This window comes from Saimiri boliviensis, chromosome 2 (assembly GCF_048565385.1).
Source record: "Saimiri boliviensis isolate mSaiBol1 chromosome 2, mSaiBol1.pri, whole genome shotgun sequence".
NCBI lineage: Eukaryota > Metazoa > Chordata > Mammalia > Primates > Cebidae > Saimiri > Saimiri boliviensis.
In genome coordinates this window covers 30,449,441-30,476,499 of record NC_133450.1, presented here as the reverse complement: position 1 = coordinate 30,476,499, position 27,059 = coordinate 30,449,441, and the positions used below count along the sequence as shown (strand labels likewise).

The 27,059-nt window shown below is 48.7% G+C and overlaps 1 protein-coding gene across 9 annotated transcripts in view; it reads left to right on the top strand.

Annotated features, from left to right (window-relative positions):
- The window catches only part of PAPLN (papilin, proteoglycan like sulfated glycoprotein), a 55,103-nt gene that overhangs the window by 16,387 nt on the left and 11,657 nt on the right, over positions 1–27,059 (top strand). For all 9 annotated transcript variants that reach the window (XM_074393011.1, XM_010335267.3, XM_010335266.3 and 6 more), the window contains 9 exons: positions 191–398; positions 948–1,130; positions 1,332–1,473; positions 21,973–22,053; positions 22,260–22,515; positions 23,661–23,781; positions 24,098–24,236; positions 25,302–25,782; positions 26,572–26,709. In XM_074393011.1, the coding sequence (XP_074249112.1) occupies positions 191–398; positions 948–1,130; positions 1,332–1,473; positions 21,973–22,053; positions 22,260–22,515; positions 23,661–23,781; positions 24,098–24,236; positions 25,302–25,782; positions 26,572–26,709 (1,749 nt within the window). The remainder of the gene's footprint in view (positions 1–190; positions 399–947; positions 1,131–1,331; positions 1,474–21,972; positions 22,054–22,259; positions 22,516–23,660; positions 23,782–24,097; positions 24,237–25,301; positions 25,783–26,571; positions 26,710–27,059) is intronic.

The window sequence follows — 27,059 nt, the reverse complement described above, 5'->3', positions numbered from 1 at the left end:
CTCAGAGAGCCAGGCCTGGTGCTGGGATGCTAAGGAGCGCCTGGTCCTAGTCTTTGTTCAGGCCGGAGGTTCAGAGGATGGGCTGGGGTGGGGGCCCGGGCCACCTGTGTGAGTGAGGGCTGGTGCCCCTCGAGGCTGGGCTTCGGTCTGTGCTCCCGGGGCGGCCTTACCTGAATCTCCCTCCTGCCAGCTGGAAGGCAGGGCCGTGGGGGTCCTGCTCGGCCTCCTGCGGAGGAGGCTCCCAGTCCCGCTTGGTGTACTGCATCTCGTCTGACGGGGCTGGTGTCCAGGAGGCCGTGGAGGAGGCCGAGTGTGCCGGGCTGCCTGGGAAGCCCCCTGCCGTGCAGGCCTGCAGCCTGCAGCGCTGCGCTGCCTGGAGCCCAGAGCCCTGGGGAGAGGTGAGCCCCTGGCCTGGGTGGGGCTGGTGCTGGGCCTGGGCAGCAGCAGGGCAGGCTGGGCTGTCCTCTGTGGTGGGAACTGAGGTCCTGGGAGGTAAAGTGACCTGCCAGGTCACCTTGGAAGCGTCAGCCAAGGCTGGAAGCAGCAAGTACGTGGATGGCTGGCCCAGGGCTCCTCCTCTTTTTCTGGGATCCCAGGGCAGGGCAGGAAAGGCATGGGCAGGAAGAAGCTGGGTGTGTTGTTTGGGGCAAGGGAGGGGCTGGCAGTGTCTAGGCTGCCAGTCATTGCTTCCAGCACCTACATATGTTCCAGTTGCAAATGGGTGGAAAACACGAATGGGTGACAACCTCAGTCTGTAGCCATGTTTCAGGCCGTGTGACCTCAGGGGAGTGACTCAGCTTCTCTGGGCCTGGGAAAAACATGGGCAGTTGAGGGCCGTCTGCCTCCACACCAGGCTGGCAGGCTGCTGGCTGGCAGGCTTCTAGCTGTCCAACCTGGCGTGGCTCCTCAGCACAGGGGAGCTCCCGCTGACAGCCCTGTCCTTGCAGTGTTCTGTCAGCTGCGGTATCGGCGTCCGGAGGCGGAGTGTCACCTGCCGGGGTGACGGGGGTTCTTTGCTCCATACTGCAGCATGCCCTTTGGAAGACCGGCCACCTCTCACTGAGCCCTGTGTGCAGGAGGACTGCCCCCTCCTCAGTGACCAGGCCTGGCATGTTGGCGCCTGGGGTCTAGTGAGTGTTCTCCACCCCCCACCTGCTACCTGACCCGGCAGGTGGCTGCACCCGAGTGCCATCCTTGGATCTGACCTGTGCCACTGGGCACCTTCCCCTGCCTTACTCCATGTGGGTCTTCACCCCCACCCCCACCTCCACCCCACCATTACCCTCACCCTCATCCTCAGGGTCTCTCTGTCTCCCACCCGTGGCCCTCAGTGCTCCAAGAGCTGCAGCTCGGGCACTCGGAGGCGACAGGTCATCTGTGCCATTGGGCCGCCCAGCCACTGTGTCAGCCTGCAGCACTCCAAGCCTGTGGACGTGGAGCCTTGTAACACGCAGCCCTGTCATCTTCCCCAGGGTAAGGACAGGAGGCCAGGGAGGAACCTGGCCCCACCCCTCTCCCCCTCCCTACATACCCAGCAAGCACGTCCTGCCTCGGGGCTTCTGCCTGCACCATGTCCTCCCTCTGGACCCTGCTTCCCCCATATCTCCCCCCACTGAAGCCTTTGCCATCCATAAGGCCTGCCTTGCGTGCAGCCCACCAGCCAGCCTTGCTCTCCTCTACCCAGCAGGAGCATGCTCCCTGCCCCTCCGGCCCCCACAGCATGCTGTCATTTCTGTGGGACACTTAGATTTGTTTCCTTGTGCTGGGTATGGTGGCTCATGCCTGTAATCCCAGCAGTTTGGGAGGCTGAGGTGGGCAGATCACAAGGTCAGGAGATCGAGGCCATCCTGGTCAACATGGTGAAACCTCATCTCTACTAAAAATACCACACACACACACAAATTAGCTGGACATGGTGGCGCATGCCTGTAATCCCAGCTACTCAGGAGGCTGAGGTAGGAGAATCACTTGGAACCAGGGAGTTGGAGGTTGCAGTGAGCTGAGATCATGCCACTGGACTCCAGCCTGACAACAGGAAGAGACTACGTCTCAAAAAAAAAAAAAAAAAAAAAAAGATTTGTTTCCTTATGCTGCTGTGGTTGTTTATGGCTTGTTAGACCTACTCTCTATAAGCTTCTTGAAGAGCAGGTCCCCAACTTGCACATTCCTCTTGACACCTCCATAGAACTTACCCTACACAGCTAGGTACTCAGTGAATGTTTGTTGAATGACTGAGTGAGTGCTGAGAGAGGGAGGCAGTCCAGGGATTGTCTTCCATATGCTGCTTCTGCCTCTGTCTTCTTCTCATCATCCCCATCCCGCTGTGAAAGGAGACTTACAGGCATGAGGACCTGCCGGAGACAGGGCACTGAGGCCAGTGTTTGCTTGGTGTGTGGATGCCACATTGAGGAAGGGTGTGGGTTGTGGCTGAGCTGGGGATGGCGCTAGAGAGGAGGCCTTCTGGTACTGCAGGGAGGCATGTTTGGCCTTGACTCATCCGTGATGGGGACTCTCAAGTGATTCTCATGCCTCAGCCTTCAGAGTAGTGGGACTACAGGTGTGCACCACCATGCCCAGCTAATTTAAAAAAAATTTTTATATCCTGAACTATAGGGACCTTGAGGTGAGGGAAGGCAGAATTTCTATGAGCCATGTGACAGGGGGGCTAAGAACCAGTGGCCTCAGAGTCAACATCAGACTTGGGTTCCGATCTGTAAGTTGTGTGGCCTTGGCAAGTGCTCCGCCTCTCTGATTCTCAGTTTGCGCATCTGGACAGTGGGGCTAAGAGTGACTTTCCAGACTCGCGGCGGGTCATGTGGCACCATGCCTGAGCACGTGGAGCGCTTGCTAGGCAGGCGGGGGAGGTAGTGGTAGTGAGGCTGTGCTGGGACTCACTGACCATCTGCAGGGGCCCTGGCGCCTCAGCCAGGGCCTGGTCCTTTGGGCTCACCAGCGGGAGAGCCGTGGACGCTCAGGGTCCAGCTCTGCATGGAGCCAGTCTGTTGCCCGGGGCCTGGTTGGCTTCTAAAAGAGGTGGTCTTAAGCCTATCCCAGGGACTGGCAGGACTCATATAGAAAGGAAGAAAAAGGGCTGGGGGGGAGGCTTAATCCCAGCCTATAATCCCAACACTTTGGGAGGCTGAGGTGGGAGGATCACTTGAAACCAGGAGTTCAAGACCAGCCTGGGCAACATATCTCAACTAGAAATTATTTTTTTAAATTAGCTAAGCATGGACCGGGCACAGGGGCTTATACCTGTAATCCCAGCACTCTGGGAGGTTGAAGTGAGAAGATTACTTGGGGCCAGGAATTCGAAACTAGCCTGGAACATGGCAAAACCCCATCTCTACTAAAAATACAAAAATTAACCAGACGGGGTGGCAGGCGCCTCTAGCCCCAGCTACTTGAGAGGCTGAGGCATGAGAAGAGCTTGAGCCCAGGAGAAAGAGGTTGCAGTGAGCTGAGATTGTACCATTGCACTCCAGCCTGGGCAACAGAGAGAGAGAAAAGAAAAAATTAGCTGGACGTGGTGGTATGTGCCTGTAGTCCCAGTTAGTTGGTAGCCTGAGGCGGGAGGACCACCTAAGCCCAGGAGTTTGAGGCTGCAGTGAGCTGTGATTGCAGCACCACACCCCAGCCTTGGCAATGGAGTGAGACCCTGTCTCTTTAAAAATAATAAAAATATTTTTTAAAAAATGGAAAAGAGAGTTTCAGGGCATAAAAGAAATAAGCTTTATTGCTATCCATTTTTGTTGTCCTGGTCAGCAAAATACTGTATACTTTCTAACATTCCTATTTCCTTTTTTATTGATAAGCAGTAATTGTACATGTTTGTGAGGTATGTGTGATATGTTGATACATATATACAAGGTTTAATTATCAAGTCTGGATATTTAGGCTATCCATCGCCTCTCACACATGTATCATTTCCTTTTTTTTTTTTTTTTTTTTTTTTTTTTTTGAGAAGGAGTTTCGCTCTTGTTACCCAGGCTGGAGTGCAATGGTGCGATCTCGGCTCACCACAACCTCCGCCTCCTGGGTTTAGGCAAGTCTCCTGCCTCAGCCTCCTGAGACGCTGGGATTACAGGCACGCGCCACCATGCCCAGCTAATTTTCTGTATTTTTAGTAGAGACGGGGTTTCACCATGTTGACCAGGATGGTTTCGATCTCTTGACCTCGTGATCCACCCGCCTCGGCCTCCCAAAGTGCTGGGATTACAGGCTTGAGCCACGGTGCCCAGCCTCCTTTTTTTTTTTTTTTTTAAGAGTCTCACTCTGTCACCCAGGCTGGAGTGCAGTGGCACAGTCTTGGCTCACTGCAACCTCCACATCTTGAGTTCAAGTGACCCTCCCGCTTCAGCCTCCCAAGTAACTGGGATTACAAGTGTGCACCACCATGCCTGGCTGATTTTTGTATTTTCAGTAGAGGTGGGGTTTCACTATGTTGGCTAGGCTGGTCTCGAACTCAAACTCCTGACCTCAAGTGATCCTCCTGCCTTAGCCTCCCAGAGTGCTGGGATTACAGGTATGAGCCACCATGCTCGGACAAATGTTCCTCATTTCTTCGTGTTAGGAACATTTTGGCTCTTCCCTTTGAGCCATCTTGAAATATACAATCTGTTGTTAACTGTAGTCACCCTACTGTGCTGTCAAACACTGGAATTTATCCCCTCTCTCTCACTATGTGTTTATATCCATTAACCAGCCTCTCTTCATCACCCTGCATCACGTTTCTCAGACTTTGGTAACTGTCATTCTACTCACTATATCCATGAGATGAACTTTTTTAGCTCCCCCATATGAGTGAGAACACGTAGTATCTGTCTTTCTGTGCCTGGCTTATTTCACATAACACAGTGACCTCCAGTTCCATCCGTGTTGCTGCAAATGACAGGATTTCATTCTTTTTTATGGCTGAATAGTATTCCATTGTGTATACATACCATATTTTCCTTAACCATTGAATTTTTACGTTGATTCCATATTTTGGCTATTGTGAATAGTACTACAGTAAACATGGGGGTACAGGTATCCCTTTGATGTACTGATTTCCTTTCTTTTGGATAAATGCCCAGTAGTAGGATTACTGGATCATGTGGTAGTTCTATTTTTTGGATTTTGAAAACATACTGTTTTCTATGGTGGTCATACTATTTTGCATTTCCACCAACATTATAGAACAGGTCCCTTTTCTCCTCATCCTCACCAGCATCTGTCATTTTTTTGTCTAATAGTCATTCCAACTGGAGGTGAGACGATACCTCGTTATGGCTTCGATTTGCATTTTCCTGATGATTAGTGATGTTGAACATTTTTCATATACTCATTGGCCTTTTGTATATTTTGAGAAATATCTAGTCCTTTGTCCACTTTTGAATGGGATTTTTTTTTTCTTTTTTTGCTGTTGAGTTATTTCAGTTCCTTGCATATTAGTGATGTTGAACAGCACATTTTGTCTATGGTGCTGTTCATTTTGCCCAGCTAAATTTTTGTTTGTTTGTTTTTTTGTAGAGATGGGGTTTTCCTGTATTGCCCACGTTGGTCTTGAACTTCTGGGCTCAGGTGACTGGTCACCTCAGCCTCCCCAAGTGTTGGGATTACAGGAGTAAACCACCGCACCTAGCCTCAATCCATTTTGAGTTGATTTTTGTGTATGGTGAGATAAGTGTCCAGTTTCACTGTTCTGTACATGGGTATCCAGTTTTCCCAGCACCATTTGTTGAAGAGAGAGTTCCTTTCCTAGTGTATGTTCTTGATGCCTTTGTTAAAAAAAAAAAAAAATCAATGGGCTATAAACACACGGATTTATTTCCGGGCTCTCTCTTCTGTTTCATTGCTATATGTGTCTGTTTTTATGCCAGTACTATGCTGTTCGAATAGTTATAGCTTTGTACTGTTTTTTGCTTGCTTGTTTTTGAGATGGAGTTTTGCTCTTGTTGCTGAGGCTGGAGTGCAGTGGCACAATCTTGGCTCACCACAACCTCTGCCTCCTGGGTTCAAGCAATTCTGCTTCTGCCTCCCAAGTAGCTGGGATTACAGGTACCTGTCATCACGCCTGGCTAATTTTTTGTACTTTTAGTAGAGACAAACGTTTCATCATGTTGGCCAGGCTGGTCTCAAACTCCTGATCTCAGGCCATCCACCCACCTGGGCTTCCCAAAGTGCTGAGATTATAGGTGTGAGCCACCATACCCAGCCCGTACTGTATTTTGAAGTCAGATAGTGTGAGACCTCAAGCTTTGTTCTTTTTTCTCAGTATTGCTTTGGCCATTTAGGGTCTTTTTTGGTTCCATATAAGTTTTATGATTGTTTTTCTATTTCTGTGAAGAATGCCATTTGTATTTTGATAGAGATCACCTTGAATCTGTAGATTGCTCTGAGTAGTATGGTCCATTTAACAAAATTAATTCTTTTGGTCCATGAACATGGGTTGTCTTTCTATTTGTTTGTGTCCTTTTCAATTTCTGTCATCAATGTTTTATAATTTTCATTGTAGAGGTATTTAACTTGCTTGATTACGTCCATCCCTAGGTACTGTTTTTGGTACCAGTTGCAAATGAGATTGCTTTCTTGATTTCTTTTTCAGCTAGTGATAGTTCACTATTGGTATATAGAAACGCTTGAAAAAATAAAAATAAAAAATAAAGATAGAAACGCTTGAACTTCTGGGCTCCGGTGACCCATCATCTCAAAATCAAATAAAAAACTGATTTTTTAATGTTGATTTTTGTATCCTACAACTTTCCTGAATTCATTCATTGGTTCTAATAATTTTTCGGTAGAATCTTTTTCTATATGTTCATGACATCTACAGAAAGGGGCAGTTGACTTTCTCTTTTCCAATTTAAATGCTTTTATTTCTTTCTCTCGCCCGATTGCTCTGGCTAGGACTCCCAGTACTATCTTGAAGAAGAGTGGTAAGGCCGGGCGCGGTGGCTCAAGCCTGTAATCCCAGCACTTTGGGAGGCCGAGGCAGATGGATCACGAGGTCAAGAGATTGAGACCATCCTGGTCAACATGGTGAAACTCCGTCTCTACTAAAAATACAAAAAAATTAGCTGGGCATGGTGGCGCGTGCCTGTAATCCCAGCTACTCAGGAGGCTGAGGCAGGAGAATTGCCTGAGCCCAGGAGGTGGAGGTTGCGGTGAGCCGAGATCGCGCCATTGCACTCCAGCCTGGGTAGCAAGAGCGAAACTCCGTCTCAAAAAAAAAAAAAAAAAAAAATGGCTGGGCGCGGTGGCTCAAGCCTGTAATCCCAGCACTTTGGGAGGCCGAGGCGGGTGGATCACGAGGTCGAGAGATCGAGACCATCCTGGTCAACATGGTGAAACCCCGTCTCTACTAAAAATACAAAAAATTAGCTGGGCATGGTGGCACGTGCCTGTAATCCCAGCTACTCAGGAGGCTGAGGCAGGAGAATTGCCTGAACCCAGGAGGCGGAGGTTGCGGTGAGCCGAGATCGCGCCATTGCACTCCAGCCTGGGTAACAAGAGCGAAACTCCGTCTCAAAAAAAAAAAAAAAAAAAAAAAAAAAAGAGTGGTGATAGTGGGCATCTCTGTCTTATTTTAGTGCTTAGAAGAAAGGCTTTCAGCTTTTACCCACTCAGTGTGATGTTACTGTGGATTTGTCATATAGTATCTTTATTCTGTTGAGGTATGTTCACACTGTGCCTAGTTCGTCAAGAATTTTTATCATAAAGAGGTGTTGCATTTTATCACGTGCTTTTTCTTTATCTATTGAGAGGATTATATGGTTTTGTCCTTCATTCTGTTGACATCAGCGTCACACTTACTGATTTGCATATGTTGAACCATTGTTGCATCTCTGAGTTGAATCCTGCTTGATCATGGTGTAGTATCTTTTTGATGTGTTGCTGAATTTGGTTTGCTAGTATTGCTGAGAATTTTTACATCTGTGTTCACCTGGAATATTGACTTGTAGTTTCATTTTTTTGGTTATATCCTTGTCTAATTTTTGTATCCGGATAATACTGATTTCATAGAATAAGTTAAGAATAATTTCCTCCTCTTCAATTATTTTGAATAATTTGAGGAGAACTGATATTAGCTCCTGATATATTTTCATAAGCTTGAAGAATTCAGCAGTAAAGCCATCTGGTCCTGGACTTTTCTTTCTTGAGAGACTTTTTATTACTGATTCAGTCTTGCAACCCATTATTGGTCTGTTTAGGGTTTCTATTTCTTTTTTTTTTTAATTATTTATTATTATTATTTTTTATTTTTGAGACGGAGTTTCGCTTTTGTTACCCAGGCTGGAGTGCAATGGCGTGATCTCGGCTCACCACAACCTCCGCCTCCTGGGTTCAGGCAATTCTCCTGCCTCAGCCTCCTGAGTAGCTGAGATTATAGGCACACGCCACCTTGCCCAGCTAATTTTTTGTATTTTTAGTAGAGACGGGGTTTCACTATGTTGACCAGGTTGGTCTCGATCTCTCGACCTCGTGATCCACCCGCCTCGGCCTCCCAAAGTGCTGGGATTACAGGCTTGAGCCACCGCACCCGGCCTCTATTTCTTTTTAAAAAAAATTATTTAAGACCCACTATAGGTTTTCTGTTTCTTCCTGGTTCAATCTTGGAAGGTTGCACATGTCCAGGAATTTATCCATTTCCTCTAGGGTTGTTTTTTTTTTTTAAGAGACAGGGTCTCACTATGTTGCCCAGGCTGGAGTGCAGTGGCTGTTCACAGGCATGATCCCACTACTGATCAGCACGGGAGTTTTGACCTGCTCCGTTCCCGACCTGGGCCAGTTCACCTCTCCTTAGGCAACCTGGTGGTCTCCCACTCCCGGGAGGTCACCATACTGATGCTGAACTTAGTGTGGACACCCAATTGGCATAGTGCACTACAGCCCAGAACTCCTGGGCTCAGGCAATCCTCCCACCTCAGCCTCCTGAGTAGCTGGGACTACAGGCATGTGCCACCACGCCTGGCTCCTCTAGGCTTTTAAATTTGTTACCTTAGAGTTGTTCCAAGTAGTCTCTGATAATCCTTTGTGTTTCTTTTTCCTTTCTTTCTTTCTTTCTTTCTTTTTTTTTTTTTTTAAGACAGCATCTCTCTGTTACTCAGGCTGGAGTGCAGTGGCATGATCTCAACTCACTGCAACCTCTGCCTTTTGGATTCAACTGATTCTGGTGCATCAGCCTCCTGAGTAGCTGGGACTACAGGTGTGTGCCACAAATTTTTTTTTTTTTTTTAGTAGAGGTGGGGTTTTGCCATGTTGCCCAGACTAGCCTTGAACTTCTGAGCTCGGGCAATCTGCCTACCTTGGCCTCCCAAAATGCTAGGATCTCAAGTGTGAGTCACTGTGCCTGGTCTGTCCACGTATTTTTATAGTTTCAAAAATTCTTGTGATTATTGATTTCTAGATTTATTCCATTGTAGTCTGAGAAAATACTTGGTATAATTTAGATATTAAAAAAAATTGTTGCAGCTTGTTTTGTGGCCTAACATATGGTCTGTCCTGGAGAATATTTCATATGCTGATGAAAATAATGCATATTCGGCCGGGCGCGGTGGCTCAAGCCTGTAATCCCAGCACTTTGGGAGGCCGAGACGGGTGGATCACGAGGTCGAGAGATCGAGACCATCCTGGTCAACATGGTGAAACCCCGTCTCTACCAAAAATACAAAAAAATTAGCTGGGCATGGTGGCGCGTGCCTGTAATCCCAGCTACTCGGGAGGCTGAGGCAGGAGAATTGCCTGAACCCAGGAGGCGGAGGTTGCGGTGAGCCGAGATCGCGCCATTGCACTCCAGCCTGGGTAACGAGAGAGAAACTCAGTCTCAAAAAAAAAAAAAAAAAAAAAAAAAAAAAAAAAAGAAAAGAAAATAATGCATATTCAGCAGCCGTTGGATAGAGTGTTCTGTAACTGTCAGGTTCATTTTGTCTGTGGTGCTGTTTATTTATTTATTTATTTTTAGATGTAGGGTCTAACTCTGTTGTCCAGGCTGGAGTGCAGTGGCGTGATCACAACTTACTGTAGCCTCAAACTCCTGGATTCCTGCCTCAAATTCCTGAGTAGCTGGGAATATATGTGCACACTACCATGTCCAGCTAATTTTTAAAAATTTTGGTAGAGACGAGATCTTGCTGTATTGCTCTGGCTGGTTTCAAACTCTTGGCTTCGAGGTATCCTCTGCCTCGGTCTCCCAAAGTGCTGAGATTATAGGTGTGAGTCACCATGCTGGGCCTCTAAAGTGAAGTTTAAATCTAATGTTTTGGCTGGGCATGGTGACTCACACCTATAATTCTAGCACTTTGGGAGGCTGAGGTGGGAGGATTGCTTGAGGCCAGGAGTTTAAGACCAGCCAGGGCAACAAGTAAGACTCCATCTCTAAATAAAACAGTGTTAGGTGCATATGTATTCAGAATTGTTATATTGTCTTACTGAATTGATTGCTTTATTATTAATGACATTCTTTGTCTCTTTTTAGTGGTTTTTTTTTTTTTTTTGCCTTACACAGTCATGAACTCTTTTTAGGTGTTACAGAAAGTCTGTTTTATCTGATATAATATAGCTAATCCTATTAGCTTTTGGTTTCTGCTTGTGTGGAATAGCTTTTTCCATCACTTCACTTTCAGTCTATGTGTGTCTTTACAGGTGAAGCAAGTTTCTTGTAGGCAGCATACAGTTTGGTCATGTTTTTTTAATCCCTTAAGCCAGTGTATATCAAGTGGAGAATTTAATCTGTTTACATTCTAGATTAGTCTTGATAAATGAGAACTTATTCCTGTCATTTCACTAATTTTTTTTCCTACTGCCAAGCTTTACACACGTTTTGTTTCTTCCTGCCTTTTTTTTTTTTTTTTTTTTTTGAGACAGAGTCTTGTTCTGTTGCCAGGTGCCAGGCTGGAGTGCAGTGGCATGATCTTGGCTCACTGCAACCTCTGTCTCCCAGGTTCAAGCAATTCTCCTGCCTCAGCCTCCCGAGTAGGTGGGACTTCAGGCATGTGCCACCACACCCAGCTAACTTTTGTATCTTAGTAGACACAGGGTTTCACTGTGTTGGTCAGGATGGTCTCGATCTCTTGACCTTGTGATCTGCCCACCTCGGCCTCCCAAAGTGTTGGGATTACAGACATGAGCCACTGCACCTGGTCTCTTTTTTCCTTCCTTATTGTTTATCATTGTGGCTTGGTTTTCTGTAGTGGTAATATTTGAACCAATGCATTTTCTTTCTTATTTGTGTATCTGCTCTTCAAGTGAGTTTTACACTTGTGTTTTCATGATAGTAGATACTGTCCTTTTGTTTCCAGGTATAGGATGCCTTTAAGCATTTCTTGCAGGGCCAGTCCAGTGGTGATGAGTTCTTTCAGTTTTTGCTTGTCTGAGAAAGACGTTATTTCTCCTTTATTTTTGAAGGATAGCTTTACTGTGTATAGTATTCTTGGCTCACAGGTTTTTGTTTTGTTTTGTTTTTCCTTTTTTTAGCACTTGAAATATTCATCCCCTTCTCTTCTGTGCTCTGTGATTTCCACTGAGAAATCCACTCTAAACCTGATGGGGAATTCCAGTACATGTAACTTGGTGCTTTTCTCTTTCTGTTTTTAGAATTCTTTTCTGTCTTTGACTTTTTACAGTTTGACTATGATATACCTTGGAGAAGATCTTTTGACTAGAATCTATTTGAATATCTTTGAGCTTCTTGTATCTGCTATTATTTTATTAAATAGGTTTTTTACATCTTTGCTCATCTCTTTTTTTTTTTTTTTTTTTTGAGACGGAGTCTCGCTCTTGTTACCCAGGCTGGAGTGCAATGGCGCGATCTCGGCTCACCGCAACCTCCGCCTCCTGGGTTCAGGCAATTCTCCTGCCTCAGCCTCCTGAGTAGCTGGGATTACAGGCACGTGCCACCATGCCCAGCTAATTTTTTGTATTTTTAGTAGAGACGGGGTTTCACCATGTTGACCAGGATGGTCTCGATCTCTCGACCTTGTGATCCACCCACCTCGGCCTCCCAAAGTGCTGGGATTACAGGCTTGAGCCACCGCGCCCGGCTGCTCATCTCTTTCTAGAAATTCCTATAATTCAACATTTGGTTGCTTCGTGGTTTTCCTTATGTCATTGAAGCTTTCTTTATTCTTATTTCTTTTTTTTTTGTTTATTTTTTTGGCCTGATTGGCCAAAGTTCTTCAAGTTCTGAAATTCTTCTGCTTGATGTAGTCTGCTGTTGAAGCTTTTGGTTGCATTTTAAAAATTTCATTCATTAAATTCTTCAGTTCTAGGATTTCTGTTTTTTTTTTTTTTTTTTTTTTTTTTTTAATGATATCTCCTTGTTGAATATCTCATTCAGATTATGAATTGTTTTCCCAATTTCTTTGTATTTTTAATCTGTGTTTGCTGGTATCTCACTGGGTTCCTTTGTTCCTTCCTTCCTTCCGTTTTTCCTTTTCTCTCCTTTTCCTTTTTCTCTTTCCTTCCCTCCCCCTCCCTCCTTGCCTCTCTCCCTTCCTTCTTTCTTTCTTTTCTCTTTCTTTTCCTTTCTTTTTTCTTCCTTTCCTTTGCCTTTTCCTTTCCCCCTCCCCCGCCCCCAGGCTGGATAGAGTGCAGTGGCAAGATCTCAGTTCACTACAAACTCTACCTCCTGGGTTCAAACAATTCTCCTGGGTTCAAAGAATTCTCCAGCCTTGTGAGTAGCTGGGATTACAGGCATGCACTACCACACCTGGCTAAGTTTTGTATTTTTTTTTTTTTTTTTTTTTTTTTTTTCTTTTTCAGTACAGATAGGGTTTCACCATGTTGGTCAGGCTGGTCTCAGACTCCTGACCTTGTGATCTGCCCACCGTGGCCTCCCAAAGTGCTGGGATTACAGACATGAGCCACCATGCCTGGCCTCCCTCCCCTCCCCCTGCCCTTTCTTTCTTTCTTTTTTTTTTTTTTTTGGTTGTTGTTTGTTTTTGTTGTTGTTGTTTGTTTTTGAGACAGTTTCCATCCTTGTTGCCCAGGCTGGAGTGCAATGATGTCATCTTGGCTCACTGCAGCCTCTGCCTCCTGGATTCAACTGATTCTCCTGAGGCAGGAGAATCAGGTGCCCACCGCCCTGCCCAGCTGATTTTTTTTTTTTTTTTTTTTTTGTATTTTTAGTAGAGACAGTGTTTCACCATGCTGGCCAGGCTGATCTTGAACTCCTGACCTCAGGTGATCCACCTGCCTCGGCCTTCTAAAGTGCTAGGATGATTACAGGTGTGAGCCACTGCACCTGGCCTGAGTTTCTTTAATATCACTATTTTTTATTAGCACAAACACATTTCTTTTTCTTTTTCTTTCTTTTTTTTTTTTTTTTTTTTTTGAGGCGGAGTTTCGCTCCTGTTACCCAGGCTGGAGTGCAATGGCGCGATCTCGGCTCACCGCAACCTCTGCCTCCTGGGTTTGGGTAATTCTCCTGCCTCAGCCTCCGGAGTAGCTGGAATTACAGGCACGCGCCACCATGCCCAGCTAATGTTTTATATTTTTAGTAGAGATAGGATTTCACCATGTTGACCAGGATGGTCTCTATCTCTTGACCTCGTGATCCACCCGCCTCAGCCTCCCAAAGTGCTGGGATTACAGGCTTGAGCCACCGTGCCCGGCGGCCACAAACACATTTCTTTTTTTTTTTTTTTTTTTTTTTTTTTTTTGAGACGGAGTTTCGCTCTTGTTACCCAGGCTGGAGTGCAATGGCGCGATCTCGGCTCACCGCAACCTCCGCCTCCTGGTCTCAGGCAATTCTCCTGCCTCAGCCTCCTAAGTAGCTGGGATTACAGGCACGCGCCACCACGCCCAGCTAGTTTTTTGTATTTTTAGTAGAGACGGGGTTTCACTATGTTGACCAGGATGGTCTCGATCTCTCGACCTCGTGATCCACCCACCTCGGCCTCCCAAAGTGCTGGAATTACAGGCTTGAGCCACCGCGCCCGGCCTCAAACACATTTCTTAATGAAAAAAGTGATGATCCCAATTAAACCAACAGTTTGAAATAGTTGCATGTAAAATGTTTGTGATAAAAATAATTGAACATAGTAATAAATAATAGAAATGATACAGAGATATGCTTATTGAAATGAATTGTTCATCATTGTAATTAATACCTGTCCCAAAGGATGATGGAATTTTTGTTCCACTTTTTCATAGATCTGAGTACAGGTGACATTGATTGTTCATGACACAATCTACCACTAATTTCCTGTCTTTCAGTTTTCTTGTTACTTTTTCTTTTCTTCCAATCCTGTTCCTGTTGTTGAACCAATGCATTATCTGTAAGGTTGCAGACAGTCTGGGTTTTTCTGCCGTTAGCTGTAGTTTCTTCAGAATTCTCTTCCAGGCCACAAAAGACTGTTACTTTCAAGATGATCTGCTTCATATGATGAGGTTTTTGCCATCATAAGATGACACTGTTTGGCCTGGCCATTGCGTCCATTTATTGCAGAGTTATTCTCACTCCTGGTTCCTTCATGTATACATCAAAGCCTTTGCCTTCCACTGTGTGCCATCATCCTTCCAGCTACTGAATTGCAGCAATGGTGGGCACAGCAGATATGCAGAGTAGGCAGAGCGGGGCATGGTATAAGGAGCATGCTGCCTTAATGTAATTGTTTTGAATTCTTTTTCTTTTTTTTTTTTTAGATGGACTCTCACTCTGTTGCCTGGGCTGGAGTGCAGTGGTGTGATCTTGGCTCACTGCAACCTCCACCTCCCAGGTTCAAGCGATTCTACTGCCTCAGCCTCCCAAGTAGCTGGGATTACAGGTGCCCACCACTACACCCAGCTAATTTTTTGTATTTTTAGTAGAGACCGGGTTTCACCACATTGACCAGGCTGGTCTCAAACTCCTGACCTCATGATTTGCCCGCCTCAGCCTCCCAAAGTGCTGAGATTATAGGCGTGAGCCATTGCATCTGGCTCATTGTTTCTTTTTTTTTTTGAGGTGGAGTCTCACCCTGTCACCAGGCTGTAGTGCAGTGGCACAATCTCAGCTCACTGCAACCTCTGTCTCCCAGGTTCAAGTGATTCTCCTGCCTCAGCCTCCTGAGTAGCTGGGACTACAGGCATGTGCCACCATACCTGGCTAATTTTTGTGTTTTTAGGAGAGATGGGGTTTCGCCACATTGGCCAGGATGGTCTTGATCTCCTGACCTCATGATCTGCCTGCCTCGGCCTCCCAAAGTGCTGGGATTACAGGTGTGAGCCGCCATACCTGGCCTCATTGTTTTGAAATTTTTTTTTTTTTTTTTTTTTAAGACAGAGTTTCGCTCTTGTTACCCAGGCTGGAGTGCAATGGCACTATCTCAGCTCACCACAACCTCCGCCTCCTGGATTCAGGCAATTCTCCTGCCTCAGCCTCCTGAGTAGCTGGGATTACAGGCATGCGCCACCATGCCCAGCTAATTTTTCGTATTTTTAGTAGAGACGGGGTTTCACCATGTTGACCAGGATGGCCTCGATCTCTTGACCTCATGTTCCACCCGCCTCGGCCTCCCAAAGTGCTGGGATTACAGGCTTGAGCCACCGCACCTGGCCTGTTTTGAATTCTTTTTTTTTTTTTTTTTTTGAGACGGAGTTTCACTCTTGTTACCCAGGCTGGAGTGCAATGGCGCGATCTCGGCTCACCGCAACCTCTGCCTCCTGGGTTCAGGCAATTCTCCTGCCTCAGCCTCCTGAGTAGCTGGGATTACAGGCACGCACCACCATGCCCAGCTAATTTTTTGTATTTTTAGTAGAGATGGGGTTTTACCATGTTAACCAGGATGGTCTCGATCTCTTGACCTTGTGATCTGCCCGCCTCGGCCTCCCAAAGTGCTGGGATTACAGGCTTGAGCCACCGCGCCCGGCCTTGAATTCTTTTTCACTCATTTCATACATTTTACTTCTTTGGGATCCATTACTGCAGAATGATTGTGTTCCTTTGGAGGTGTCATGTTTCCTTGCTCTTTTGTGTTTTTTGTGTCCTTACATTAATATCTGCACATCTGGTGTAACAGTCACTTTTTTCAGATTTATCAATTGATTTTGGAGGGAAATATTTTTTCCTATAGATATAGTGTTGGTTGGGTAGGATGCTTTGGCTTTGATTCTGGGTGGGTTCAGTAGTATAGTCTCTGTGATCTCTTTGGCTGTAATCAGTGTCACTTGTGTCTATAAGTCCCTCAGTGACTTAGATTGATTGTTATTGGAGGCTGTGTTGAAGCTTTTTTTGGGATGGGACATTAGTTAGATTGGTGCCTGGCACCAGTGGTGGTGACGGGATAGGGTGGTCCTGTCCTCAGGCCCCTGAATGTTGTGTGTAGGCACCAGAAGTGGTGGATAGGATGGTCTGTTCTCCTGATCCCCATATGATGTCTGCAGGGGCTGGCAGCATTGGTGAGCCTGCCCTCAGGTTCCTCAATGATGTGTGCAGGTACCAGCTACAGCGGGTGGGGCCGGCATGACCTCAGGCCCAAGGATGATATGTGGGTACCCGTGGTGGTGGGTGGGGCGGATTGACTCTTAGGCCCCCAGATGTGTGTGGATGCTGGTGGTGTCAGTGGCTGCTATTCTTTTAATTATGCAAGTAATGTATGCTCATTGTGGAAATTTTGGAGAAATTAGAAAAGTAGTATATAATAAGAAAAATTGGCCGGGCGCGGTGGCTCAAGCCTGTAATCCCAGCACTTTGGGAGGCCGAGGCGGGGGGATCACGAGGTCGAGAGATTGAGACCAGTTGCGCCGAGATCGCGCCATTGCACTCCAGCCTGGGTAACAAGAGCGAAACTCCGTCTCAAAAAAAAAAAAAAAAAAGAAAAAAGAAAAATTAAAATTATCCTTTATCCCATCTATTAATGGAATTAGTCTCTGGTATATTTCCCCATAACGTACATGTAACTCTGTGTCTGTTCTTTCCCTTTGTTATTCTGTGTGTGAACATTTTCCAGTCTCATGATTTCTAGGGGTTCCACTGAAGTTCATGATGGGTAGTAATTTAGAGTTTAGGTGAGTTGGTGTTTTTGGTACTGTTACTAATGCCATAGGACGTACTGGCATGTACTTGGGAGGAAAGGAGTAGTCTGGGGAGGGGGTAAAGTTTTGATGAGGAGGCCCATTAAAGCGTCGGCTTCCAAGTAGACACCCCAGTATATTTTCTGCCTCCTCTTCTTTCTTGATCCAAGAGAAGTGTTCTCCAGTAGAAGTAGAATGCAGGTCATGTGTGTCGTTTCAAAATTTTTTTCATTTTGTTTATTTGTTGTTGTTTTGAGACAGGGTCTCACTCTGTTGCCCAGGCTGGTCTGGAATTCCTAGGCTCAAGCAATCCTCCTGCCCTAGCCTCTCAGTATCTGGGGCTACAGGTGTGTGCTAGTGTGCCTGGCTTTATTTCAAATCTTTTTAGAGCCACATAAAAAATGTAAAAAGAAAAAAATAAAAAGATAGCTGAGCATAGTGGCTTATGCCTGTAATCCCAGCTACTTGGGAGGCTGTGGGGGGAGGCCAGGAGTTGGAGTCCAGCCTGGGCAACATAGTGAGATACTACCTCAAAAGCAAAAATAAAAGGAAACAGGTGAATTTGTATTTTAAAATATATTTTATTTAACTCATATAAATATTTTCAATATGTAATCAGTATAAAATTATGAGATATTGTACATTCTCTTTTACAAGATTTTTTTTTTGAGATGGAGTTTCATTCTTGTTGCCCAGGCTAGAGTGCAGTGGCATGATCTCAGCTCACCGCAACCTCTGCCTCCTGTGTTCAAGTGATTCTCCTGCCTTAGCCTCCAGAGTAGCTGGAATTAGAGGCATGCACCACCATGTCCGGCTAATTTTGTATTTTTACTAGAGATAGGGTTTTGCCATGTTGGTCAGGCTGGTCTCGAACTCCTGACCTCAGGTTTGCCTGCCTTAGCTCCCAAAGGGCTGGGATTACAGGTGTGAGCCATCACCTCGGGCTTGTAAGATTTTTTTAAAGCTAAATCTTTGACGCCCCATGTGTAGTTTATACTTGCAGCACATCTCATTTCAGATGCTAAATTTTCACCAGAATACTTGATCTGTGTTTAGATTTCATAAAATTTGCATTTGAAAAAGGAGGTCGGCATATCCAAGTTATTCTCTTCAGTTGCTATAACCATATTCAGTAGCTCTGAGACCAGTAGGGGCTCCCAGAACCAGCCCTTAGCCCAGGGTGTAGGGGTGGAGATGGGAGTTCTGTTCACGGGTGACACTCTTAGGGCTAGGGTGGCTACTGGAGGGCTTTAGGCCTCAGGCTTTAGACTGTGTTTATCTAATAGGCCCAGGGGAGCCATTAAAAGTTATGGAGCTAGAGAGTAACACCATGAGAGTTATTTAGGAGGATAAATTTGGCCATGCCTGAGGGTCAGACGGAAGTGGAGACAGGAATCTATGGGAGCAGACTGCAGGAATCCAAGGGCTAGAGGGGTGGTGGGAATGAAGGGGCCTGGGAACCAGGGGGTGGGCAAGGAGAGACCCCGGACCCTGAGTTAAGCCTGAAGAAATGGAAGAGAAGATGGGCTTGGCAGAGATGCCTTAAAATTGAAGTGATAAGACTGGGCACAGTGGCTCACACTTGTAATCCCAGCACTTTGGGAAGCTGAGGTGGGTGGATCATGAGGTCAGGAGTTTGAGACCAGCCTAACCAACATGGTGAAACCCCGTCTCTACTTAAAATGCAAAAATTACCTGGGTGTGGTGGCGAGCACCTGTAATCCCAGCTTCTCAGGAGGCTGAGGCAGGAGAACTGCTTGAACCTGGGAGGTGGAGGTTGCAGTGAGCCAAGATCGTGCCATTGCACTCCAGCCTGGGTAACAAGAGGGAAACTCAGTTAAAAAAAAAAGAAAAAAAACGGGAGGCTGAGGCAGGAGAATTGCTTGAACCCAGGAGGCGGAGGTTGCGGTGAGCCGAGATCGTGCCATTGCACTCCAGCCTGGGTAACAAGAGCGAAACTCCGTCTCAAAAAAAAAAAAGGAAATAAAACAGATTTTACCACTATCTATTGAAATCTTCCAACCCCAAATTATCATTGTTTTAAATATTCCTGGGGGCTGGGTGCAGCTGCTGATGCCTGTAATCCCACCACTTTGGGAGGCCGAGGCAGGCAGACCGCTTGAGCTCAGGAGTTCAGGACCAACCTGACCAACATGGTGAAGCCCCGTCTCTACTAAAAATACAAAAATCAGCCAGGTATGGTGGCACGTGCCTGTAATCCCAGCTACTCAGCAGGCTGAGGCTTGAGAATTGCTTGAACCTAGGAGGTGTAGGTTGCAGTGAGCTGAGATCATGCCACTGCACTCCAGCCTGGGCAACAGAGCAAGATTCTATCTCAAAAAGATAACTAAATAAAAAGATAAAAAATAAATAAATAAATATTTCTGGGGATTGGCAAGATGTAGTCCATGTGGGAATGAAATAATCTATTTATTTATTTAAGACAGGGTCTCTGTTGCCTAGGCTGCAGTGCAATGGTACAATTAAAGCTCACTGCAGCCTCCACCTTCTGAGCTCAAGGGATCCTCCCACACCAGCCTCCTATGTAGCTGAGACCACAGACACAGGCTACCACGCCCAGCTAATTTTTTGATTTTTTGTTGAGATGGGCTCTTGTTATGTTGCCCAGGCTGGTCTTGATCTCCTGGGCTCAGGTGATCCTCTCACCTTAGCCTCTCAAAGTGCTGGGATTACAGGTGTGAGCCACGATGCCTGGCCCACTTATTTTATTCTTTATAATTTTATTCCATTATATAGTAATATGCTTACTTTGGAAAATTTGAAAAACACAAATAGAAGGGAAGGACACCCTGCCTCTGAAGCTCTGAGCAGGTTTCACTATGTGCATTATTTTGGGGTATGTCCTACAAGCTTGAGACAGTCTCGCTCTGTTACCCAGGCTGGAGTGCAGTGGCGTAATCTCGGCTCACTGCAACCTCCGCCTCTCAGGTTTGAGCGATTCTCCTGCCTCAGCCTCTGGAGTAGCTGGGATTACAGATGCTTGCCACCACACCCGGCTAATATTTGTATTTTTAGTAGAGATGGGGTTTCTCCATATTGTCCAGGCTGTTCTTAAACTTCTGACGTCCAGCAATCCACTCACCTCAGCCTCCCAAAGGGCTGGGATTTCAGGTGGGAGCCACCACGCCCGGCCAAAAAAATTCTTATTGTCCTTATCTACTCATCCATTTGCATTTTCCAACAATATTTTGTGATGAAAAATCTTTTTACAAATTTTAGGGAGGTTGCTTAAATCTATATACCATAAAAACCACCTATTCTAATGGCCCAATGATTTTTTGTAAATGTACCAGTTGGACGATACGATAAAAACTTTAAACATGCCAAAAAGTTGAAAGAAATGCATAGTGAACAGCCATGTACTCACCGTCTCAATTACACAACTAATATTTTGTTAAATTTGTGTTTTTATTATCTAGTCTCTTTCTTCTTCTCCTTCTCCTCCTTCTTCTTCTCTTTCTTCTCCTTCCTTCCTTTTTCTTCTTTCTTCTTTTTTCTTCAAGACCTAGTCTCACTCTGTCACCCAGGCTGGAGTGCAGTTGTGCGATCTTGGTTCGCTGCAACCTCTGCCTCCCAGGATCAAGCGATTCTCCTGCCTCAGCCTCCCAAGTAGCTAGGATTACAGGCGTGTGCTACTGCGCCTGGCTAATTTTTGTATTTTTAGTAGAGATGGGGTTTTACTATGGTGCCCAGGCTGGTCTTGAACTTCTGACCTCAAGTCATCTGCTCACCTCGGCCTCCCCAAAGTGCTGCGATTACAGGTGTGAGCCTGTGCCTGGCCCATTATCTATTCTATTCCTTCATCTATTTTTATTTTTATTTTTTTAATTTGAGACAATTTCAGTCTGTCACCAGGCTGGAGGGCAGTGGTGTGATCTCAACTCACTGCAACCTCCACCTCCACGGTTCAAGCGATTCTCCTGCCTCAGCCTCCCAAGTAGCTGGGACTATAGGCGTGCGCCATCATGCCTGGCTAATTTTTTGTATTTTAGTAGAGACGAAGTTTCACCATGTTGGCCAGGGTGGTCTTGATCTCCTGACCTCGTGATCCATCACCTTGGCCTCCCAAAGTGCTAAGATTACAGGTGTGAGCCACCTCGCCTGGCCCCTTCATCTATTAATCCAATTTTTAAAAATATGGAATTTTTTATGGAGGTGAAATTTACGTAACATTCAGTTAACCTTTTAAAGTGTACAGGCTGGTGGTATTTAGTGTCCTATTTCAATCTCTCTGATTATACACATCCTAGTGGGTGGGAAGCAGTACCTCAGCGTGGTTTTGATTTGCGTTTCCCTGCTGACTCATGAGGTGGAGCCTCATTTCACGTGTTTGTTGACCATTTTTTATATCTTCTTTGGAGAAATGCCCACTTTTAAATTGGATTGTTTGCCTTTCATCAATCCAATTTTTTTAAAAAAGTATGTTTAGTTTTGTTTTATATGGCTATAATCATGACACATGCACATTTTATATCTGGTACTTTTTGCTGAACATGTAAGATCAGCATTTTTGGCCAGGTGCAGTGGTTCACACCTGTAATCCCAGCATTTTGGTAGGCTGAGATGGGAGGATCACTTGAGCCTGGGAGTTTGAGACAAGCCTGGGCAATATAGAAAGACCCTGTCTCTACAAAAAAAGAGTTGTCCTAGCTACTCAGGGGGCTGAGGCAGAAGGATCACTTGAGCCCAAGAGGTTGAGGCTTTAGTGAGCTGTGATCACACTACTGCATTTCAGCCTGGGTGACAGAGATGTCTCAAAAAGGATGAGCATTTTCTATGTAACTGGAGACTTCTGAAGAGCGGCAGGGCATTTTTTGAAATCCCGAGTGGTGCTCTTTCTCCCTTGTGTTTTCTCGGGTTCCCGGGCCCTGCCTGGGTGGTGGGGTAGAAGCCAGCGCTGGGCAGGGCTGGTCACAGCTCAGACACATCCTCTCCTCCTCCCTCTGTACCTCATGTGGACCTCCCGGCTCCGTGCAGAGGACCCCAGCATGCAGGATGTGCACAACCCCACCAGCAGCCCCCAGATGCCTTTGGGCCGTCGGGAGTCCCCTGCCTCAGGTAAGAGCTTGTTCTCAGCCACCACTCAGAGCCCTGTAGTCTTTGTGTCTGAGTGGATGATGCATAGGGGTGGAGGTCACGGTTGGGTGCAGCCATGGCAGAGGGGAGAAGGGTCCAGGGGATGGAGGAAGGTGGGTCCAAGATGGACAGGGCTGGAGGGGAGGAGCCAGTGGATGCAGTGTGTCTTTGCTTCCTCTTCTTTCTAGACTCCAGAGGCCAGTGGTGGACAGCCCAAGAACACCCCTCAGCCCGGGGTGACCCCAGAGGTGACCAGGGTACCCACCTGTCAGCCCTGGGCCCCGCTCCCTCTCTGCAGCAGTCCTCATACCAGCAACCCCTGCAGTCTGCCTCAGGGCCCCATGACTGCAGACACAGTCCTCATGGCTGCTGCCCCGATGGCCACACAGTGTCTCTCGGGCCACAGTGGCAAGGCTGCCCTGCAGCCGCCTGTCAGCAGAGCAGGTGGGTGCTGGAGACAGGTCTTCTTCCTCCCCCGTCAAAGAGGAAAGTAGGGGCCCCGTGGGTGGGCCAACATCTCTGCTCAGAAGTGGGCTGGGGCTGGGGTGGGTGCACACCCACGCTTTCCTCCCCGGGCTGCCCGGAGCATGAGATCTTGGGGACTTGGCTTTCTGTAGCTGAGCTTCCTGACGTGCTGAGTGGGGACACAAATGCCTGCCTCGCCACAGAGTGTCAGCCTGTGGATACACAGCCTGAGACTCGGGGAAGGTGTTGGGTGTGATTCTAGCTCTCAGATCTAACCAGGCTCAGGGAACCCAGAGTAAAGGCTGGCCAGGCCAACCAGCTCCCCACAATCTTCCTAACAGCCCTGGCCACTCCCGCCTGTGGATTAGGTCCAAGTCATTCTGCTCCCACCAGGTGCCCTCACTCTGTCCCTCCTTCTTCCGTGGCCTGCCCTGGATGAATCCCCAGTGTACTATCTCTCTCAGAGACTGGGCGCTTATGTGCCCAGACTTTATTGCCAGTAGCCTGGGGGCAGTTCCCAGCTCAGCCACTCAGCGGCCATGTGATGGTGACTTGGGCCATGTGACTTAACCTCTGATCTTGGCTTCCTCTTCTGAGAACTGGGAATAATGATGATGATGATGGGGTTCCTGTGAGGGTGAAGCACATCACAGCGTGCCTGGCACAGAGAGGGTGCTGGACACCCTCCCTCCTTTCACCTTGCCTCCTGGCACCTGGTAGGTGGGTGTGGAGTAAATGGTGGGTTCCTTTGCACCCCCTCTTCCGCCCCGTCTCCCATCTGCTTCTGTTTTGTAACCCCTGCTGTGAACTGACATTTGTTCAGGCTTGGATGAACATCCCCCTTCTTGGTTTTGTGGGCTGTGCAGTTGAGGCTCTGCCAGTTATGAGGAGCGCAGCCACTGCTTGTGTTACGTTTGCCCTCCCTGGTAGCTGCTAAGAGTTGGTGGATGTCGGCAGTGATTGCAGCACACAAAATGGCCTACCCTGCCTGCTGGGACATATGCTCTCCCACGTCCGTTTCCCCCAGTCAGACCCCATCTTGGGGAGCCTCAGAGCCCGGGTCCTGGGATGCAGGGAGCATGGGGGTGGGCGGGGCAGTGAGGGGCTGTGTGATGTCCGCCTAGGTACGGGTGCTGCCCTGATGGCGTATCTGTTGCTGAGGGGCCCCATCATGCTGGCTGCACAAGGTCATATGGTGGAGACAGCGCTGGGAACAGGCCCAGGTCAAGGGCAGTGGCTTCTACAGTAAGTGTCTGGCCTGTGTGAGGGAAGCAGGAGGCTGCTCAGTGTCAATGTGACCCAGGATCTTTGCCACTTTGGCCTTGGAGAAAGGAGATCCCTGCAAACCTGCCGGCCTGGGGCATCCTTTGAGGGGCACTGGGTTCCAAAGATGGACCTGGGCTGGAGCGGGGGGTTCATCCCACATTCTCCTGGCCTCCAGTCTCCCCTGGGCTGGGGTTCTGGTCCCTCCTCCTCCCTGCCATCCTCCCCGTGGCAGCCCAGGGTCCCCAACAATGGCCAGACCCAGTGCCAACTTCCAAATCATGGGCTTCCTCCCCAGGTCCACCACACCCACCGGCCCCAGGCCCAGCAGAATGAGCCCACTGAGTGCCGGGGCTCCCAGTTTGGCTGTTGCTATGACAACGTGGCCTCTGCAGCTGGTCCTCTTGGGGAAGGCTGTGTGGGCCAGCCTAGTCATGGTGAGTGGACGCCCCCTCCTCCTTCCCGATGGTAAACTCTGCTCCCACCATTCCCCCAGCCCCTAGCCAGAGCTGAAGACCTTCCTACCAGCTCAGTCAGTCAGTCATTCCTTCCACAAACATTTATTGAGCACCTGCTAGGTGCCAGGCCAGAGGGCAGTGCCAAAGTGTTCTTGCATCTAGCAGTTTGTACCTGTGGTCTTCTGGCTGCTTCTGGGAACTGGGGAGGGTGGGTGGCGGGGATCTCAAGGGACTAGGAGGCTAGTCTCGTGCTTGGGAGTCAGCCCCTTCTGAGGCGGAGCCGGTGCAGGGCAGTTAGTGCTGGGATGGGCAGGGGTACCCTGACCCTGCCTGGGATGTGGGTGTAGCAGGAGTTGAGTTTTGGAGGGAGGGTGGAGGCAGGGAGGACTTTGAGGCTGCAGCCCCGGATGAATGAGTAGAGCTGTTGGGAACCATCACGGGGTCCTCAAAAGCCAGACCAGGGCTGTGGCCAGGGCTGGCAGGAGGCTGGAGGCTGGGCACCTGCAAGGGCACCCATGGTCATGTCTAAACCGTGGCGAGATGCATCAGGCCATGCTGGCAAGGGCTGTTGGAATGGCAGGCTGGGTGCTGGAGGTGGGCTCAGAGGCCAGTCAGTGCAGTGTCTTGGGGACAAGGGCAGGCCCTTGCTGGGCATCTCCACAGCCCCTGGGTGGCTCAGGCCTGTGTCCCTCTCACAAGCTAAGCAGGCAGGGCCACCTCTGGGCTCACTTTGCGTGCGGTCTGGTGGCAGAGAAGGCCAAGTGTCCAAGGGAGCCAGCCCAGAGAGCCCTGGCCCTGACCTCCCAGTGGCTCTAGCTATGCGGGCGAAGGTTGCTGTGGCACCAGCCTGGGGCAGGTCTACACAGTGGACAGGCTCTGGCGGAATTGGCCTGCATCCCAGGACAAAGTCAGGCATCCAGGCAGGGGTGTAGATGTGCTTTATAAATGGGGAAGAGCCTGCTTCCCGAGTTGGAGGCTGAGCAGATGGAGGTGCAGCCTGAGTACTGGGCACCTCAGTGACATATACGCACCCGTGCCCCACAGCCTATCCCGTGCGGTGCCTGCTGCCCAGCGCCCACGGCTCTTGTGCCGACTGGGCTGCCCGCTGGTACTTCGTCGCCTCTGTGGGCCGATGTAACCGCTTCTGGTATGGCGGCTGTCATGGCAATGCCAATAACTTTGCCTCGGAGCAAGACTGTATGAGCAGCTGCCAGCCTCTCCACGGGCCCCGTCATCCCCAGCCTGGGGCCTCTGGCCAGAGCACCCACACAGATGGTGGCGGTAGCAGTGGCAGTCCTGCAGGCCAGCAGGAACCCAGCCAGCACAGGACAGGGACTGCAGTGCAGAGAAAGCCCTGGCCTTCTGGTGGTCTCTGGCGGCAAGACCAAAAGCCTGGGCCAGGGGAGGTCCCCCCCAGGCAGGCCTTTGGAGAATGGCCTCGGGAGCAGGAGCTTGAGACCAGAGTCCCTGGACTGGGCGGAGATGCCGGATGGCCAGTGCCACACTTCCATAGCTCCTCCTACAGGTGAGCCCCACCTTCCCCAGGCAGGGGGGTCAGGACGCCGAGGCCAGGAGCGAGCCAGTTGGAGCTAAAGCCCTGAAGCCAGCCAGCCCTCCCTTCCCATCCGTAACTTCTGTGTCTCCCAAGATCCCTTCCTGGTGGGCCTTATTGCCGTCATTCTACAGACGGAGTAGCTGAGGCTTCAGAGACTTTGAGTCTTCTCTGATGTCTAATAGACATCTGTGCAGATGGTGGCTCGGGATTCTCCACCAGATCTCACCTCTATACTCCATGGTCTGTCTGGCTGGAAAAGATTACTGGCTTCATGGCCATTGGTAAATCACCCAACTTCTCTAAGCCTCAGTTTCTTGACCTGTAAAATGGCAACATTATCTCCTGCCCTGTATATTTCACAGGTGTGGGTTCTGTTCAAGATTAGTTTTGGGAATGGGTCACATTAATGAGGGATTTGGGAAGATTAAAAACATTATGTTCCACATGGGCCGAGTGTGTAGTTTAGCCCCTATGGGAACCTGGTGTGTGCCGTCCCTCCCTACCTCTCCCTGTCCCCTGGGCTTTGTACCTGCCTTGTTGCCGCTGTAGAACAGGCTGAGGCAGTGATGCAGGGGAGTCGGGTAGGTTGGGGAGGGTGGATCCTGAATTCATGGGCTTCTGGGGTTCTGCCTCCCATAGGGACCCTCTAGCCCCTGAAAGTACCTGTGACCCACCCTGTCTGTCCTGGAACACACTGCTTAGGATGGTTATGGGCCTGGCGCTCAGCCAGTCAGCAACTCCCACTCTCCACCTCTCCAGGATTAGCTTGGCGGGTAGAGAGCCCTCCTTGGTGCAGGCGGCTCTGGGACAGTTGGTGCGGCTCTCCTGCCCAGACAACACTGCCCCAGAATTCCAGGCTGCCTGGCAGAAAGAGGGCCAGCCCATCTCCTCTGACAGGTGGGTGACAGCCTCCCCATCTCTCCAACAGGTGTGTCACAGCCCCCCCACCTCCCCTGACAGGTGTGTCACAGCCCCCCCACCTCCTCTGACAGGTGTGTCACAGCCCCCCCCACCTCCTCTGACAGGTGTGTCACAGCCCCCCCCACCTCTCCTGACAGGTGCGTCACAGCACCCACCCCCCTCCCCTGACAGGTGTGTCACAGCCCCCCCACCTCCCCTGACAGGTGTGTCACAGCCCCCCCGCCTCCCCTGACAGGTGTGTCACAGCCCCCCCGCCTCCCCTGACAGGTGTGTCACAGCCCCCCCACCTCCCCTGTCAGGTGTGTCACAGCCCCCCCGCCTCCCCT